The 18173-nt window shown below is 39.3% G+C and overlaps 2 protein-coding genes across 2 annotated transcripts in view; both read right to left on the reverse strand.

Moving 5' to 3' along the window:
• Positions 1 to 2151: 2151 nt before the first annotated feature.
• On the reverse strand, positions 2152 to 7941 carry LOC134653257 (uncharacterized). The gene is made up of 6 exons (XM_063508580.1): positions 7702 to 7941; positions 6724 to 6903; positions 5860 to 5991; positions 5126 to 5308; positions 4642 to 4784; positions 2152 to 2449 (listed from the first exon to the last, which is right to left on the reverse strand). Exons 1-6 carry the CDS (start codon positions 7888 to 7890, stop codon positions 2182 to 2184), a joined length of 1095 nt encoding a protein of 364 aa, XP_063364650.1. The 5' UTR covers positions 7891 to 7941; the 3' UTR covers positions 2152 to 2181.
• Positions 7942 to 8228: 287 nt separating this feature from the next.
• The window catches only part of LOC134653401 (cilia- and flagella-associated protein 61-like), a 30579-nt gene continuing 20634 nt past the window's right edge, over positions 8229 to 18173 (reverse strand). The window contains exons 17-29 of the mRNA XM_063508744.1: positions 16902 to 17030; positions 16335 to 16529; positions 15939 to 16067; positions 15495 to 15661; positions 14727 to 14881; positions 13848 to 14046; positions 12983 to 13152; positions 12321 to 12493; positions 11835 to 12006; positions 11091 to 11261; positions 9733 to 9843; positions 9574 to 9639; positions 8229 to 8447 (exon numbers count right to left, since the gene is read on the reverse strand). Coding sequence (XP_063364814.1) covers positions 8235 to 8447; positions 9574 to 9639; positions 9733 to 9843; positions 11091 to 11261; positions 11835 to 12006; positions 12321 to 12493; positions 12983 to 13152; positions 13848 to 14046; positions 14727 to 14881; positions 15495 to 15661; positions 15939 to 16067; positions 16335 to 16529; positions 16902 to 17030 — 2050 coding nt within the window. The 3' untranslated portion in view covers positions 8229 to 8234. The remainder of the gene's footprint in view (positions 8448 to 9573; positions 9640 to 9732; positions 9844 to 11090; positions 11262 to 11834; positions 12007 to 12320; positions 12494 to 12982; positions 13153 to 13847; positions 14047 to 14726; positions 14882 to 15494; positions 15662 to 15938; positions 16068 to 16334; positions 16530 to 16901; positions 17031 to 18173) is intronic.

Below are 18173 nucleotides of genomic sequence, written 5' to 3' on the forward strand. Positions count from 1 at the left end.
TTTAGTCCTAATGATTTCATTGACGAAGTTCCTATTAAGTTTAAGCCCTCGTATATGCGTATGGGTACCTCGTTTAAAAAAAGTGACCGAGCTTCGCTCGGAAAACATATAAAAACTCGAAAATGCGCGTTTTCCCAGAGATAAGACCTAGCTAGATCGATTTTTCGCCCCCAAAAACCCCCATATAGTAAATTTCATCGAAATCGTTAGAGCCGTTTCCGAGATCCCCGAAATATTTATTTATTTATTTATATATATACATATATATATATATATATATATAAATATTTATATATATAAATAAATAAATATATAAATAAACAAGAATTGCTCGTTTAAAGGTATTAGATTCATGCTCCTAGATTAGTATTAAGTAATAACCCTTTTCCAGGCCACAAGGTTAAAAAATCTAAATATATTCCAATTATTCTAGCTTTGATGATTCATTTGAAGAAATGGCGCTTTTTCCGAAAGTGCAATCTAATTTCAACCTTTAACCGGAACGGTAAAATTGAAATCCTATTGGCGCATATGTGGTAGATAAATCGTAATAGCTATGTCTGGAAAAGCTATGTCTGGAAAAGGGTTAAAACGACAAATCAATATGAACAAGGTACAGTAGGTACCCCTACGAGGGCTGTTTGATAAGTACCCGTTTATGAAAAAAATTATCAGTTGTTTTGGTTTATATGCATTTATTTTTCTTCATAGTCTCCTTTTAGCTCTATACACTTGTTCCACCTATATTCAAGCTTCAATAAACCATCCAAAAAGTATGATTTCGGAAAGTCATTAAAATAGGCCTCTGTGACGGCAATGACTTCGTCATTTGATCCAAATCACTTACCACCGAGCCATTTTTTCAGGTTGGGAAACAAAAATAAATCGCATGGGGTCAAATCTGGAGAATACGGGGGGTGAGGCAATAGGGCATAGCGTAATTGTGTTAATTTAGCCATCACAACTCTAGACGAATGAGCTGGTGCGTTGTCGTGATGAAACAGTACTTTTTTATTTTTTAAATGGGGTCGTTTGTCCTTCAACACAGCGTAAAATTCATCCAATAAATTGGCATAGTACTGCCCTGTTATCGTTTTCCTCATTTCTAAGAACTCAATATGTATAATACCCTGCGAATCCCAAAAAACGGTCGCCATGACCTTTCCAGCCGTTGGGACGATTTTTGCTATCTTTCGAGCAGGTTCACCCGGTAAAATCCACTGCTTCGACTGCCCTTTCATTTCCGGGGTGTAGTGGTGAACCCACGTTTCGTCTACGGTCACGAAACGACGCAGAAACTCCTTCGGGTTACGTTTGAACACGGCCAAACACTGCTCCGAAGTAGTCAGTCGGTTCCGTTTTTGCTCCTCCGTGAGTAAACGCGGCACCCACCTCGCCGATACTGTCTTCATACCCAATTTTTCTTCTAATATGTTTTTTACCCGCTCGATTGGAACATTTACAGCATCAACGATTTCTCGAAGTTCAATTCGGCGGTCGGCTAAAACGATATTTTCAATTTCTTAACCATATCGTCTGTAGTCACCTCAATTGGGCGGCCTGGGCGATCCTCATCAAAGACGGTTGTTCTCCCCCGCTTTTACTCGTTAAACCAGTATCTGACGGTTGCCATAGAAGGAGCACATTCATGGTAAACAACTTGCATTCTTACTTTTATTTCATCACATGTTTTTCCTTCCAAAAACAAGAATCTAATTACAGACCGATACTGCTCTTTCTCCATTTTCACAATTTTAAGTTCACGCTTTCACTGAATCGCTGTCAAATGAGAAAAAAACAAAAGAATGCTGTTTTTTAAAAAAAATCCCACCTCTGAAAAATGGCTTAAAACGATTGTATAGATATTTTCGGTTCCGTGATATTAATACATTTGGAAAACGGGTACTTATCAAACAGCCCTCGTAAATAACAAAAAAAATATCGTGTGAATGAAAAAGAAAAGACTAATTAAGCTCCGGCTTCTGTAAGTTTTTTTTTGCGCTTCGCTACAGTAGCGATCAGTAACTGATAAGGTATATCGTTATTGTATTTTATATAATATGTATATTGTTTTTCATTTGCTCCTTTCTTTCCCTTTCAGAACAAGGTCCAAGAAATCGGAAAACACAAAGAAGATTTCAATCAATATACTTTTATAAACATTTACAATTTCAAAATAAACTATAGTTCAAAATCTCTGGATACGATATAACTTTCCTTGCACGGTTTGTGCGGCTTGACGTGTTTTATCTGGTCAATCACGGAATATGGGGGTGTTCCCTGGGCTATGTGGCAGTAATCGCTACAATACATGAAGGGGGCAATGTTGGTCTGGTAGGGGTTGGGGGGGAAAGGTGGCAAGTCGAATTTCTCCCCGTGTCCCCAGGAGGCGAGACTGGAGATGGCGAAGGGTACCTTGAATTTCCTCTTTGTTTCGGATTCGAAGACTCTGGAACATAGAAGTTCGTTTAATGTAGATAGGTATATGCTAATATAAGATAGTGTGTAACTTTTTTGATACTTAAGACAGATGGCGTTCAAAAGGTGTAAAATTGATAGGTCCAAGACTGAACTATTAGAATATACTCATTGCTAAAGTTGGAGGACAGGGGGTTTAAAAGTTGAAACCTCTATTGACCACATTCGTGCGAGTAGCGAGGTACAATGAGGTTCGGTCCAGTGGGTATAGTTTGTCAAAGGAAGTGTTTCATTTCAAACATAGAGATATGAACTCCCACCCGTCCTTATTAAAAAGTGTGCAGACGAACTGTCCGAACCCTTTGCCTTTCTGATAAATCAATCCTTTTCCGAAGGCATAGTCCCAGATTCACTCAAATTATCAATCATTAAACCCATTCATAAAAAAGGTAAACACACTGACTGTAATAACTATCGTCCCATAGCTCTTTTGCCAACCTTTTCCAAAATAATAGAAACCGCTATGTCAAAACGACTCTACACTTTTTGTGAAAAATACTCTATATTCAACGAAAATCAAAACGGATTTAGAAAAAAACATTCCACAACATTGGCAGTATATAATTATATAGATCAAATATTAAACATAATAAATAACAAACAATATGCTGCAGGACTATTATTGGATATGAGCAAGGCCTACGATAGGGTATCCTATGATGTGCTGTTGAAGAAATTGAACGGTATTGGGGTAAGAGGAACTGTACATAAATGGTTTGTCTCTTACCTCAAAAATCGAGTGCAATTCGTAGAAATAGAGCATTATAACAACCACACAGGATTGATTTCGCGCATACACTCAAATACAGTAGATGTTACTCAGTCTATTCCCCAAGGTAGTGTATTAGGTTGCTTACTGTTCCTTATATACATTAACGATTTGCCCTACTCTATTAATACACCTAGTATCTTATTTGCAGATGACATTTCAGTAGTATTTCCGTGCATAGATAACATCAATCTAAAATCAACCCTTACCCATATCCTGACTGAACTAGATTCCTGGCTAACCGAGCATAACTTAAAATTGAATTTTACCAAAACAAAATTGATGCAGTTCAGACCATACCAAAAACAACCGTTATGTATAGATTTCTCTTACAACAATATAAAATTGGAACAAACAGATACATTTCCCTTGTTAGGATTAACAATTGACACAAACGTTCATTGGAAAGACCACATTCAGAAAGTTAGCAATAAACTATCCAGATTTTCATATGCCTTATTTGAATTAAAAAAAACAACCGATTTAAAAACTGCCATTTCCGCCTATTATGCTTACGCCCACTCTATACTCCGCTACGGCATACTCCTTTGGGGTAATAGCACAAATGCCAATGACCTATTTATTTTACAGAAAAAGTGCATCCGAATTTTAGTTAACATAAAACAATGGGAAAGTTGTCGACCATATTTTAAAGACCTAAGAATATTAACACTTACCTCCTTATACATTTTTGAAGTTTGCACTTTCGTCAAGCAACACAGCTCTTTTTTTCTACAAGCAAAAGACCGCCACACAAAAGCATTAAATCTTCGCCACAATAACTACCTTTCCTTGCCTATTTCTAGCTTAAAAATATTTCATTCCGGACCACACACGATGTGTATAAAAATCTTTAATAAAATACCCCAATCAATAAAACAAATCGAAAACCCAAATCTATTCAAAAGATCGCTTAATAAATACTTAACAGAGAAATCGTTTTACACGCTTCAGGAATTTTATGATGAGGTATCATATTATTATTAGAAATATCTATAGGTATCTGCACTTAAACCATTTTGTTTCATTTTATATTAAATAAATGTTATTAATATTATGCTTAACGTAAGCAAATTAGCTCTTACGATACATTAATGTGATCTCATATATATAATGTTATGTAAGTCAGAAGAAACTACTGTAGTACTTAGTTTGTTATTTATTTATAAGATTGCTGCGCCCTTGCAGGGTCCATATTATGTATAGGTACCTACCTAATATTATGTAATATGTTTGCAATAAATGCTTTTGACTTTTGACTAATCATACTATCTTTGTCTTACACAGTACCAGCACCCAAAAGAAAAGGATGAGTATAATTTTTTTGGTTCTTATTTTACTAACAAATTGGTTTGACCAACTATATATACTAGATTCAGCAGATGTTTACTTACCCCTTTATATTATTGACGGGGTTGTGGCACGCAGCCACTTCGTGGTACTCTTTTTTCACGTGGATTCTGTCGTATACGCCTCGGTGAACTTTGGCTGTTAGAGGCATCCAGATCTCCTTGAGTTTTGGGCCAAATCCTCGGGTCTATATATTAAAATAAGAATTGGATTCGCTTTTATTTTGTTAACTGTCAAGATCTGAAGCTAAGAACAGGTGCCTACAGTTGTGTGACCTTATATCCAAAAGAGCATACAAGAAATTCCTTTCACTTATTGTTATTATGTCCGTATTTACACCAGAACTAGAATATTCTGGAGTGGATGCAAGTTTGTGGATATTCCCCGTCATACTTACTCGGGAGGTGTTTGTGTCTTTTGTTTAGGGACTTGGATTATGCTATACCTAAGTAACTAGGTAATGGTAATAAAACAATTTAGGTAGGTTATTCTCTCTTAAAATATTTGTGACACCACATTTCCACTAACCTTAGGAGTGTTAAATTCAGTATAAAAGGTGATGTGATCCTTGGCGCCGATGCCGTACTGATCATCAACGGTGAAGGGCTTGTGGTAGTGCCGGTACGTGGACACGTAGGGATCCATCAATCTACGGAACCCGGTAGCCGTGTCGAATATAGGCGTTTCCTCGTTTCTGCCGGAAGCTACTACCTGTCAAAAAAATCTGATCAAATCTCTGATCGGTATCTTTCTGAAAGGACTAACAACAACCGATGAAATAATGATCTATTCTAAAAAATAAAGGTAGTGTCTAATATCAGCTCTGAATTGGTGAGAGTCCTTATTATAGGGATTGCTCCAGGTAGGTACTAATAGAAAAACAGGACCTGGAGTTTTGGACCTAGAAATTTCTTTAGACCTCATTATAATTTTATCGCATATCAGATTGCTCGTCGCCTTCAACTAAAATGTAGATAAGTGACTGTTGTCTATCATTTATAGAAGACTCCAATTTACATTTAATACGTTCACTGTCCGTGCCCCGTATATGGGTCACGAAGCCTCTATTACAAAGCCGTAATGTTAACAATCCAGATTGGGACAGTGAAGGTGTTAAGTAATCTTTGGAAGTGTCAGCATCAGATCTGTCACCCTGATACATTTTCACTTTTTGATTTCATAATTTTGATTTGGACAAGACAGGAGTTTAACCATGCGGAATCAAAGCACAGGGAAAGCTCGGAAGTGATTTAAATACTAACATCAAATATATACTCCGGGTCAGGCGGTTTGACGGTGATTTCCGGAGGCGCTAGCGGTGACCTGGGGATCCCACGGAAGGTGTCTTTCATTTCCGATAACAGTGTTGGCTGGCGTATTGTCTGCCCTTGCAACTGCAACGTTAAAAATTACAAACTTGGTCAATTATCGACTGACTAAGTTGAACATTAGAATGTGTTCGAGGTGAAAAAGGATTGTGAAAATGACATGCCAAATACCTACGTAACAATATTAAGCTTTTTCGCCATAACCGCCATAGAATACGTCATCGAGCGTGCTCGTGTCGCCGGCGGTACGAAGTTACACGAAGTTTTATCTTATTTATCAGACGGCGGCGAAATGAGCCCGATTTTGTATGTCAATTATATATCGGTCTACGGCGGTTAAAAGGTTAAATACCTCCAGCCAGAGGCCTATAAAAAGGTCTCCCATTCCATTCTATTTTATAAATACTTATTTTGGAAAATTTCAATTGAATTTGTATTGGCAAGTTTTGACGTTGGGGCTATTTCAATGAGAATGTGAGCCACCAGCCTGATATTGTGTAGTCATTATCAAAAACTGTTCGAGTTAGTACGCTGAGACTGAGGTATTGATGAATGAGGTGTCAATTGATATAATATATGATTTGTACTATTTTGTGGTCGGGGTGACATAGGGAGCATTTTAAAATAACCATTAAAAAGGAGGAGACGAAATAAATTGTATGCGGGTTTTCTGACTGATAGGTAATACTTACCTACAACAAAGATGGGGTTGCCTTCAATAATGACAATGGAATACCTACCTAGAAAAATATAAACATGTCATGCTGTGTAAAAAAATCTGATGGGAAATATTAGTACCTTTTTCTCAACTCCGGTCATGAATATGACTCTGCGGCAGTTGATGGAGCAGTCGGACCGCTCCATGGCCTTGTTCGGGTTGGGCTTCACGCAGTACTCGCCCGTCGTGGTCCTGTAGCTCTCCTTCTCCACCACCATGTCTCGGCCGCAAAGCCTTTCTGGTAGCGGTTCATTGATTTTCTGGAAATACATATAGCGTAACTTGTACGAGTAGGTACATCTTAACTCATTTGTCTGCATCCCCGAAAATAGGTAGGTTAGGTTAGTTAGTGCACAATAACTTTACTAAATAACAAACCCACCCCCAATTACACATTTTCCCCTTGTGGTTGAAAGATCCGCCTATTTTTGGATTTAGTGGGAAAAGCGTTGCGCGCCTTTCGCTTTTAGCCAGTTAGTAGGTACCTACCTATACCTACCAGGTAGGTATGTTTTCTATCTTATCTTTAGTCAAATTAAGGCCATCACTGCTATCAGTCTAGGTCGATGTAGTTCGATGCTGTTGTACGCATCAATCTGATAATGATTTATTATACCGAGTATGTACAGCCAGCAGCAGAAGTTGCTAGCAGGCGAGGTGTTCTTCTGCTGCTGGCTGTACTGACACCAATCTGATTATTTTTTACCTATTTTACTATAAGTAGAGCCAGTTGTTTAACCCTTCGTATGTATATTAAAATATTAAGCACTGATCAGTTCGAACGAATTTAAACCTATTGTATTAAACAATCGATTTAAATTTGTGCGTACTGACTGATCAGTGCTTATGATTACTTATGACTCCTCTACGCGATGGGCCAACGCCGGCCACTCCAAGGGACGCAGCCATGCGGTAGAATGAGATAGCAATATCACTTGCTCCCTCTAACGCATAAATACGTCCCTTGGAGTGGCCAGCGATGGCCCATCATGTAGAGGAGCCATTAGACATACGAAGGGTTAAGAATCTAAAAAGTAAGATATGTTCATAATACTTACGCAGTCGAAGGCATAGGGTACATCAGGTATATGGCGATGTCCAATGCTAGTTGAAGACCTGGTCTCAGTGCTAGATAACCTAAGTGGTATATTATACTGAACGTTACCCCATGTATTGACATTTTTTATTAGCAGATTGTCTAATTCTAAGGGTTTACTTGCACATCCACTTGGTGCATCACCTGCCATATTTAAATAAAAATACGATTAAAAAAATGTTATTTAGTGTAATGTCAAAGTAATATCTTACTTGACAAACAGTGCTGTCAGCCGGAGCATAATAAAGTTTATTTATATTTTTACTACATGCTTGTAAAAAGTTTAAGCCAAAAAGTTTAGTCAATAGATATTGTAGCATAGACGAAAATACAAAAGGGTGCGGGAATCTGTGGTACCAAAGTGTAGTATAATTTATCCCGAATATTTCGATTATTTAAGTACCTATGTGTTTAGTTTGGAGTGTTAACATTCTTCTAATTCAGGTTTTCAGAAGAAAAGACAGGTTTTATATCATTAATTTATTTCCAACCAATTTATTCATCTTTGAAGAAACGTGACGTAACTTTCTTTTCCTTCTTGTCGTCATCGAAGGCAGGATGGTAGCCAATGTCGTGTTGGAAGTCTGGCTTCTGCCAGGGCTGGTAGTACATGGGCAGGAGCAGGTCGTTCTGAGATACCCACTCGAGGACGTACGCCGCGATGGCTTCCACGTGCGGAGACTTCTCGAACTTTGAGCGGATAGCCGACTGCAAGTTATGATTTATTAGTAATCTGGAGAGTAACTAAGGATTTAAAAGTAGTTACTGAAAAACTGCATATTGTGTCATTGGCCGGGCAAGCTGCTGCCGTGTGCTTAGATCTAGATGCCCTTTTTTAGGGTTCCGTACCCAAAGGGTAAAAACGGAACCCTATTACTAAAACTCCGCTGCTGTCCGTCTGTCTGTCTATCACCGGGCTGTATCTCATGAACCGTGATAGCTAGACCAGGGGGGTGTCACTCCGCAGTTTAGGTACATTTGGCCGGCGCGCCCATCGGACAGGCGTATGGCAGTGGGCTGCCGCTCGGCGTGCACGATAGTCGTGTCACATGGCGCTCGCGCAAAATTGAAAATACACAATGGCTTCGAAACTTACTTCCGCGAGAATCAGACATGCTATCTTCGGATAAAAAATGTATGTTTACATAATCAACGTTTGTAATTCCTACATATTTATCTTAAAAACAATAAATCAGTGGGTATAGGTATAAAAACTTGTCAAGTGATAACCCCGTGCCGACACTCACAGCTCGGTCATAAAACTGCGGCGCGCAAAGGAGATTCACGGTTCGTGCGCGGTTATAAGTTTCAATTTTGCTTGCAGGCGGCGATATAGGTGTAATTTTATACCTAAACCTGACTTTTGTGAAGGAGTGAATTTTCTGTACGGTAGTACTATTAGTTATTCTGTGGCTAGACAAATGAAATATTCACAGATTATGTATTTCCGTTGCCGCTATAACAAATAATACTAAAAAGTACGGAACCCTCGGTGGGCGAGTCCGACTCGCACTTGGCCGCTTTTTTATATAATAGTGTTATGTTCCTGGAAACGTGGCGCTATCGGTATACACGTTGTTTCCGGGTGTGCAATTGTTCTAGGTGTCTCTACAGTTAAAGCGGAATTCCACCAGTGTGCGGCACAAGCATATTGAGTACAACAATGCTTGTGCCGCACAGTGGTGGAATTCCGCTTTTACTAATAAAAAACCACCAATTAATCATAAGCCTGAACAAAATATGCGGTCATATTATACTCGAACTTTAGCTAAAACTAAAACGTAAGAAAAACAGATCTGAAACAGATGGTTCGGTAAATTACTGCAACACTCACCGTCTTCTTGTATTTTCCGTTGGCCTCCGTCAATGCTTCGCTAAGGGTTTCCCCATTGGGTTTATTCTGTAAGTTACAAGTCAATACGTTCAACACTACAATCGTTAAGTAAAAAACTAGGTTAAATTAATTACAACAATAACTAAGTATTTTAATTACCAGAGGTAAAATTTCCTTAACAACTGCAAACAATTCGTCAATATGGTCGTGATACAAAAACATGATCCCCGGTGAAATGAAGAAATCGTATAAATTGTCCACTTTCTTAGTCTGCAATAGAAATAATAAGATTTATTTCCTTTTATTGAACAAAATGTAATTCAATAAATAAATAAATAAGTATTGCAAATTGATTAAGTCCTACAGTCCCACTCAATAAGTGTAAGGCCTGAGTGGACGCTCGAACCGGAGCGTTCGGCGAGGCGTGCAGCGTGGCGTCGGGCTCACGAGTAGGGCATGCTCCCGGGAATTCCCGGGAATATGAGAACCGTTTTATAGTGTCAAAAGAACCGGTACTGAAGACCCGGTACCGGTACTTCTCGGTTCTCATGATATGACTATTTATTCCCATTTCAATAGTAGTAATGTTTAGTACTTTAGCTCGAGACATTATATAACATTTAATAATGGTGCTATGAAACGGGGGACCCAAATAACCCGACAAAGTAACCTAGTAAAGTAGACATTCGTGCAGGCAGGCGGTGCCGTCATAGTGCTGAGTGCATCGACTACGCTACGGCCGTGTGGCTCGGCCCAGGCGGAGGCAAAGTGTGCCGGTTAATTTCGTAAAATAGGTTGTAACGCCAATTAAGTGTTTATTTATAATAAAATAAGTCATTTATTAATTCTTATGCAATTAGTTATATGAAAATAAGTCATTCATAAAGATTGTACGCTAACACAAACAATTTCTTAAAAGTAATCAAAAGGTGCCTTGAGAACCGGGAAGAACCGGGAATCCCGGTTCCGGCCATGCCCAGAACCGGGAAATGAAATTCTTGGTACCGGGACCGATACTGCATGCCCTACTCACGAGTAATTTGAGCAGCGTGCACTAAGGCCGCTCCTATACGCTTGCATTTGTTTAACATGCACGCCGCACGCCCCGCCCCGCTGCACGCCCAACAAGAGCGTCAGCGTCCACTTAGGTCTTACACTAAGGCTTGTGTTATTGGTACTTAGGCAACGATATATAGAGTCTGTGAGGAAAGAGAAGAGTCGTAGAATGTATGGGGCCCAATACATTCCACGACTCTTCTCTTTCCGTACAGATGTACTCTACCAATATATAAACATTACAATTAGGCGGTGCATTTTTCCCATTTTTCTTTAAAAATAATATATATTCTTGTGTCTGTCTTGAATGGACACGTAAGGTAAACTACCCTATTGTCGGTGCCTCGCGAATGGTTGGCACCTTTTGACCATATTATATACAAAAATAGGTGCCAATGACTGATACTTTCAGTACCAATAGTTGGGTAGTTTACCCTACCCAAAGAATAATGTCGACTTACAGTGTATTTTACATGAATATTGTTCAGTATTGTTGCAGGTTTTCCAAAAAGAGCCTTAAAGTGTGCGATGGAGTATTTCGCAGGGGTCAAACACGTCACGCCGTCCACGACAAAGTTTGGGGTCATGTGCAACTTGAAGTAGCCCTTTTTAAATGTCTCCATTACGAAGCCCTGAAGAAACAATTATGGAGTAATAAAACTGGTATTTACCAAACTTGTGATTAAAATTAGGTATGCGTAAGTATATTAATAGTTGCTAATATTATCAGGCTTATTGAACGCATTTATACTTTATATCGTGGACGCCCACAACACTAATCGTTACTATAAAGCGTGTTGTTATCCTGAGTGACCACGGTAAATGATAAAACCTTCTTTTTTTTACCCTATCTACCTATCTAACTTCTAAAAGTTATGCCAGTCCGCCATACAGGCTGATGATTCTCAAAATAAGAATATAGAGTTACACCTAGAAAAGTCTGCAAGGATTTTGATAGCACACGCAGTTCAAGTGTTATTTTAAACGTCAAACTTCTATGAAATTATGCATTGCACTGCGTATGCTATCAAAATCGTTGCAGACTTTACTTGTCTAACTTTACCGGTGGCTTGTAAGTGTCACACTATCTTATTACATAATTCGATTTCGAATATGCACTGCCAGCCAATTCTTGCGTATGACTTGGTCACACTTAAAAAGCTACTAAGAGTCAAGCTAATGACACTGGTTAATTTTATACGTACATTGAAGTCCAAAGACTGTACATAAGGATGTGGTATCTTCAGCCCTGGAGCCCTGACCTCCAGATATTGTAATCCGCCTGGCATCATGCAGTACATAGAGTGGGCGTTCTTGTACACCGGCAGCCGGTCGTACTCTCTGCCTGGTTGGTGCTTTGAATCACGCTTCAAATTCCTACAAGGTTGACAGTTGACTTTAAAATTATATTATCCGCAAACCAAACTGATGACCGGGGTTGTAAAACTTCTCATTCAGTGATGGTCGTATAGTTCGTTTTTTTTAGCATTAGAAAGAACTTGAAGGAAGGTAAGCGTAATTTTCTGGTCCATGCGATATCAGATTCTATAATATGAACTGCTGTGGCTTTAAGCACTTAAGGGATTCCACCAGAGTGCAGCACTGTGCGGCACACTGGTGGAATCCAGCCTTTAGTTGCATTATGAACTCTATTATGCACTGAATGTGTTAACTCTGCAGTGATACTTAACGATTTATAACTGTAGAACGACTCCCCAGCATTTTCAGCGAATATTCTTGCAGTACTGGGATAAATAGTAGAATCAAAACTAACGCTCTTCACAGAGGTCTGCATCGATTTTCTACAATTAGGTTTGTTCTCCGAGAACAACGGATCCAGCTGGTTTCTGATTTGTATTCCAAGCTAAAACAGACACTTTTTTAACTGCAAAGTAGGTACTATCTACATCTAAATTAAATCAGTACCTAGGCCATCGGTAATTTGAAGACAGACATGGAAACTATTCCAAAACGTCGTAAGCCTCAAGACAATTTTTGCTAAACTTACTTTTTTTAGGGTTCCGTACCTCAAAAGGAAAACCGGAACCCTTATAGGATCGCTCGTGCGTCTGTCTGTCTGTCCGACCATCCCTCCCCCCTTTATCTCCGAAACTACTGGGTCTACCATTTTGAAAAAATACACAAAATAGTTCTTTACCTGTAGATGACAGGAAAAACCTATTAGAAATGTGCAGTCAAGCGTGAGTCGGACTTAATGTACGGAACCCTTGGAACGCGAGTCCGACTCGCCCTTGGAGTGTTTTAAATAAAAGTTCATAATTCGAATTTAATTTGTACTTGTACAAGTACGCGGGGACTTACTAGGATATAGGAGAGCTTAGGGCAACTGTACCTTTTCACCGACTTCAAAAGAATCGTAATACTGATGGTCCCTCATCTCGGCGAAGTAGCGCTTGCTGTACCGCGTGGCTGGCCCGGCGGCGTAGATCGAGCGGTTGTTGGTGCGGCACTCGTGGTCGATCAGAATACCCTCGTCATACACTAAACTGCTTTTATGGATTGCTAGTTGGATATAAAAGGAATGATTATCAATTAGAGCACTCGGCGCTTCACTACATAGCATAAAACAAAGTCGCTTCCCGCTGTCTGTCTGTCCCTATGTACCTATGCTTAGATCTTTAAAACTACGCAACGGATTTTTATGCGTTTTTTTTTTTAATAGATAGAGTGATTCAAGAGGAAGGTTTGCGTATAATTTGTTAACCCGTGCGAAGCCGGGGCGGGTCGTTAGTCTTTAATAAACACTTAATACCTACCACCAGGGATTGGATAATACAGGGAAGATGCGAGAAATCTAGGGGATAGAGCCTTACCTGTTTATCGACGCGACGCGAAGTATTGCTGTTCAGTTTAAGATTTCGATTTAGACTACAAAGTGGCAAGCTTTCTATCGCGCAAGAGTGCATGCGTGATAGGAGCCAGCACTCAAGTTTCAGTTTTCCATTTAGGCTACAAATGGGCTAATACAATAAGCTAGCAAACCCTCAAATGGCACTGTCCTAATGTATTGCAATAAAAAACGAATACTTAAGATATTTCTTTCTTTTAGAATAGCTTGGGACTATTAGCGGTCTACTGTTACTAGGTCATCCTGTCCATTTTTACAGCTCCGCACAAAACTGTTCGCGGAGCTCTTATGAGATCACTTCGGTCTTTTTTATATTCAATATTAGATATTTACTTATGTTTTATTTTACCTTGGAAGGCATCGGCATCGATGCCTTGTGTGCCATAATAAAACAGCGCAGCACACTCCAGCTCAACCATTTGGAAGTGCGATAGAAAGCTCACGTGGGTGACCACGTTGCGATTGTCGGTCTTCCAAAACTGGAAGTAGTATGAGCGCAGCACTTTTATGCCGAGCTCTTCAAGGACTTCAGAGATCGTTTGGTCAACCTATAGGTGAGATTTATTTTTACTTTTTTTTATGGGCAAAGGGGAGGGGACACAGCAGTGGGCTCTGGATAATAATAATAATATTTTTTTATGATATAGGAGGCAAACGAGCAGACTGCGATCACCTGATGGTAAGCGATTACCGCCACCCATGGACCCGCAACACCAGAGGGGGTTATAAGTGCGTTACCGGCCTTTAAGATGGGAGTACGCTCTTTTCTTGGAGGTTTGAAGGTCGTATGGACACATTGTAACGATTTAGGAGATTCTTAATTTCTTACGGATCCTTTTCCAGATTGATTACCGTTGTTTGAGCCTACGAAGATAACCTATATGTTTGTTTCTATTTTTCCCTTCTCCACTGCCTTTCCTTCTCCCTTCATTTTCTTTTTTCCTTCCCATATTAACGAAAATCTACTTCTGCTGGCCATACTTCCTCAAGACTCTTTCAGTATAATAACGTCCTCGTCTAGTATAAACTCCCATCATCACAAGATTGCCGGTTTAAAAAATACTCATTGTGTATTATGTTATATACATTCGCCATCAGATATATCGGAGCTGCCAAGGTGGTCAAAAATATCTGAACACACTATAGCGTCTTCATAATAGAGTCGTGTTCAGATATTTGTGAGTACCTTTGCCGCTCCGATATATCTGATGGCGACTGTATGACTTACATAAACGTTATTAAACATGGGAACTCTGGTCTCCCGCGGGTTTTCGGACGGAAATGGTTCCACAAATACGATTTTTTTGCTCGGAATATTCATTTCTTTCAGCGCAGCTATGCAGCAGTACACTTGCAGTGAAGATCCGTACACTATTATTTTATCTAAAAACAGACATACCTACTTACAATAAAATTATATAAGTTAATAAGTACATAATTTATTTCGCAGTTTCCTGAATTCAGAAAAGGGTTAAGACAAGTTTGTTATTTCATGTCTGTTCATTAAACTTTTTGTGAAATAGGTATATTTGTGGTATAGTCAGCATCAAATAGATAGTGACGGCCAAAATGGCCAAATATTCTCCTAAGGCCCCGCCATACAAATGCAAAACCCATTGCCACTGAAATTGAACCTATAGTGCAGGGAATAAAGTTGATTTTTATTTGTTTGAAAATTTTACAACACAAAGGAAATGCAACTCTGTTCCAATTGAATATGGTTTAAATTTCATGGAACTGAACAACTATAGGTAGGACCTTGGGTCTTAGGAGGGTAACACACCTTTGTTACCATGGAATAAGGAGGGATGTGTTCCGATCTCTTTGCCCGTCGTTATCTATTGGAAGCTGGTTATACAATATCTCCTGACTGAAAAATAATAGCCGGAAATTCCACAGTAAAATTTTTTGTCACTAAAAACTGATGATGTTTCAGTGAACATGATGAACATGATGAGTGTTCTGATGAACATGTTTCAGTTAATAAAGTAGATACCTTTGTTATTCATACAAGTTAAATTGGTGATCTGCCGCAGCACTCTGGTCGCGTCAGAGATTGTGTTGATGATGAACACGTTCGGGGGTGTGTCGTAGCTGGTCTCGATCTGTGGCTCCCCAAGAGATGGTACATCCAGACGCGTGTACGATAGGGTCATTCCTTGTCTACATGTTGGATGATTGTGAATCAATTAAAAGTGCAAATCTTTGTTACGATTGCTTAGTTAACAAAATATGGACCAATTCCACGCGTAATACTAAAGCTTGGATACATTATATTTGTAAAAAAATAATATCATGGCGACCTCGCCTCTCGGAAGCACCCAGTCGATTAGTTCCATGGCGTGATACACGTGACAAGTTAAGAACCACAGGTTTGTTGACTATATTTAAATTTTAGACCTAAACATAATTAAATAGAAGAAATGAAAAAAATACGCACTGAAGATCCCTTTCTCGCTCTAAAACGGCTTTCAGATAGTCCGGGTGTTGAAACTGCTGGCCAAACATCAGGAAGAGTTTGTCGTAATAATATCGCTGTCCGCTTGCTACCGCTATGTATTTATCCTCCCTGTTTTGATATAAGATATAAATTATTAAATACATTGTTCGCAAAACAACACAATTATTCTATTCGCATTCTATTCTCCAAAATCTGTCTAATCTTAACCGTTACTCCCGAATGCACCCTCATTTACTGTTTCGAATACCTTTGGCTGTCCAGCCAGCATTTGTCGGTCTTTCCACTTCTACCGAGCTTCTACGGCATAGTGATAACACACGCATGCCCACATAACTAGTCTGTTTTCACAAAATCTTGGTACTGCAAAACTCTTACGTGTTAATTTCCACCATAGTTCCTTGCACCACGTTGACGTAGTAAGTGTAGGGCGTGCTCTGAAGATAGTTCTGCGTGGTAGTGCGGTGGCGCGGGAACATCATTTCCGCGCAAGGATCAGGGTGCCGCACGTACGGCAAGCCGTCAGTCGATACGAGGGTCACGCTCGTGAACGTCAGGTACGATGACGCGTCACTGGAAACCAGCAAAAGTTAATCCTGATGACGCGCTGGCACTGAAAAGTACGTCATTGGCACAGATTTTTGTTGCAACGTTGTTGGCGGCGTTTAATGGCTCTTCATCTTCCTCGCGTTGTCCCGGCATTTTTGCCACGGCTCATGGGAGCCTGGGGTCCGCTTGGCTAATAGGATTAGCGCTTAGCGCGATTAGCGCGAGGTTAATAGAATAATGAAATGATATTATTGGTAGTTTATTGTCATTTTAGTAAGTAAGTAAGTAGGTAATTGTATTAATTTCCTTTGATCTTCGTGCTTTTCTTACTTTATCAAAAAAACAGCTGGTTTTATGGCTAATTTAGAGTTTTAGATAAATGATTATCAAGCTTACCTGAACAAAAGTTTGCTTAGAAATCCCATAGCCGTTCTCGACGCTCCGACAACCACGATCCTTGTATCAACATTAAGCCGGGTCACAGTGGTTAGTTTCTTGCTCAGAAACCACGAACTAAACGCCATGCTGGGGGAATGAAGAAGAACTAACATCTATTCTTATCTTATTTTTCTATGTAATTTTGTCCCCTTTGTTTTACATCAAGACTCCCGAAGCCAGGACACTGATAATAAACAGGAACGGAGTTAAATTTTGAACTGGGTTGCGGGCCCAGGGGCCTTATTCGACATGCCACTTTTGACGTCGCATGTTGAAGTTCATTTGAATCTGAACAATCATGGGTTGTCGAATAGGTAAAGTGTGTCACCTGTCAGTGAATCTCATGTAAACAAATCATTTCATCGCTAGACTTGGTTGTCTATTGGTATGGCCGCCATGTTTGGATTTATGACATTTAAAAGGGGATTCTATGGCATAGAGTAAACTGCATTTCTATTTTCTATAGTTTTTTGATTCCCCTACTCGACGCAAGATGGAGTTAACAGTCAAATTTCGATCTTGGCGTTATAAAAATAAACCGCAAGAACATGACATGCAGTTGCGTTGGTGTAGATCTATCATGAAAACGAATATATGACAATTGTCCAGAATTAAAAAAAACTTGACAATAAACATACAGCAATACATATACCACTAAATGTCAAAAAGAAAACAGATTTAGTATAATTACTAGGTAACAAATTATATATAAAGTTTAAATTTTAAACCAATCGTCGTGGGTCCTAACCCCGGCTCTTAGCAATGAACTTCTTGTAACTTGTGTGAAAAATATCATTTGATATTACACCAATTACTTTATGGTGAAGTAAAATATCATGAGTCATGAGGAAGACGGAGTAGCCAGTAGCCACAATAAGCTATATTTTTGTCCTCTGGGTTAGATGGCAGTGAAATAGGGAGAGATAGTGAAGAATGCGGCAAAATAAGCATTTATTGTGTTGTTAGTAGTTAGTAGACTAGTTTTTTTTTCTAAAAATGAAAATTGACGCAACAGCAAGCTCATAGCCCCCTATGAGCCAGTCTGTTAGGTGCAGGCTTAAGGGCTAATCCCGGGGGAAGCGGAGCGTCGGCGACTAGCTGGTGCATCTACTTATTAACCTCTTCTCACTTTTACCTCAGGTCCTTTCATTAATAAATTAAGGTAAAATTCGTAAGAACTAGTGCCTGTGTCATATTCTAAATTGGACGCTATGCCTAATTAGTTGTTAT

The sequence above is a fragment of the Cydia amplana genome, chromosome 13 (assembly GCF_948474715.1).
Source record: "Cydia amplana chromosome 13, ilCydAmpl1.1, whole genome shotgun sequence".
Lineage (NCBI taxonomy): Eukaryota > Metazoa > Arthropoda > Insecta > Lepidoptera > Tortricidae > Cydia > Cydia amplana.

Excerpts from the sequence above, each read along its gene's own strand:
- LOC134653257 (XM_063508580.1), bottom strand. The coding sequence starts at position 7,890 with ATGGCAGGTGATGCACCAAGTGGATGTGCAAGTAAACCCTTAGAATTA. Across the intron at positions 5,992-6,723 it reads TGACCGGAGTTGAGAAAAAG|TTGCAAGGGCAGACAATACG; the intron begins GTACTAATATTT and ends TTAACGTTGCAG. Across the intron at positions 5,309-5,859 it reads ACCCGGAGTATATATTTGAT|GTAGTAGCTTCCGGCAGAAA; the intron begins GTTAGTATTTAA and ends TTTTTTTGACAG.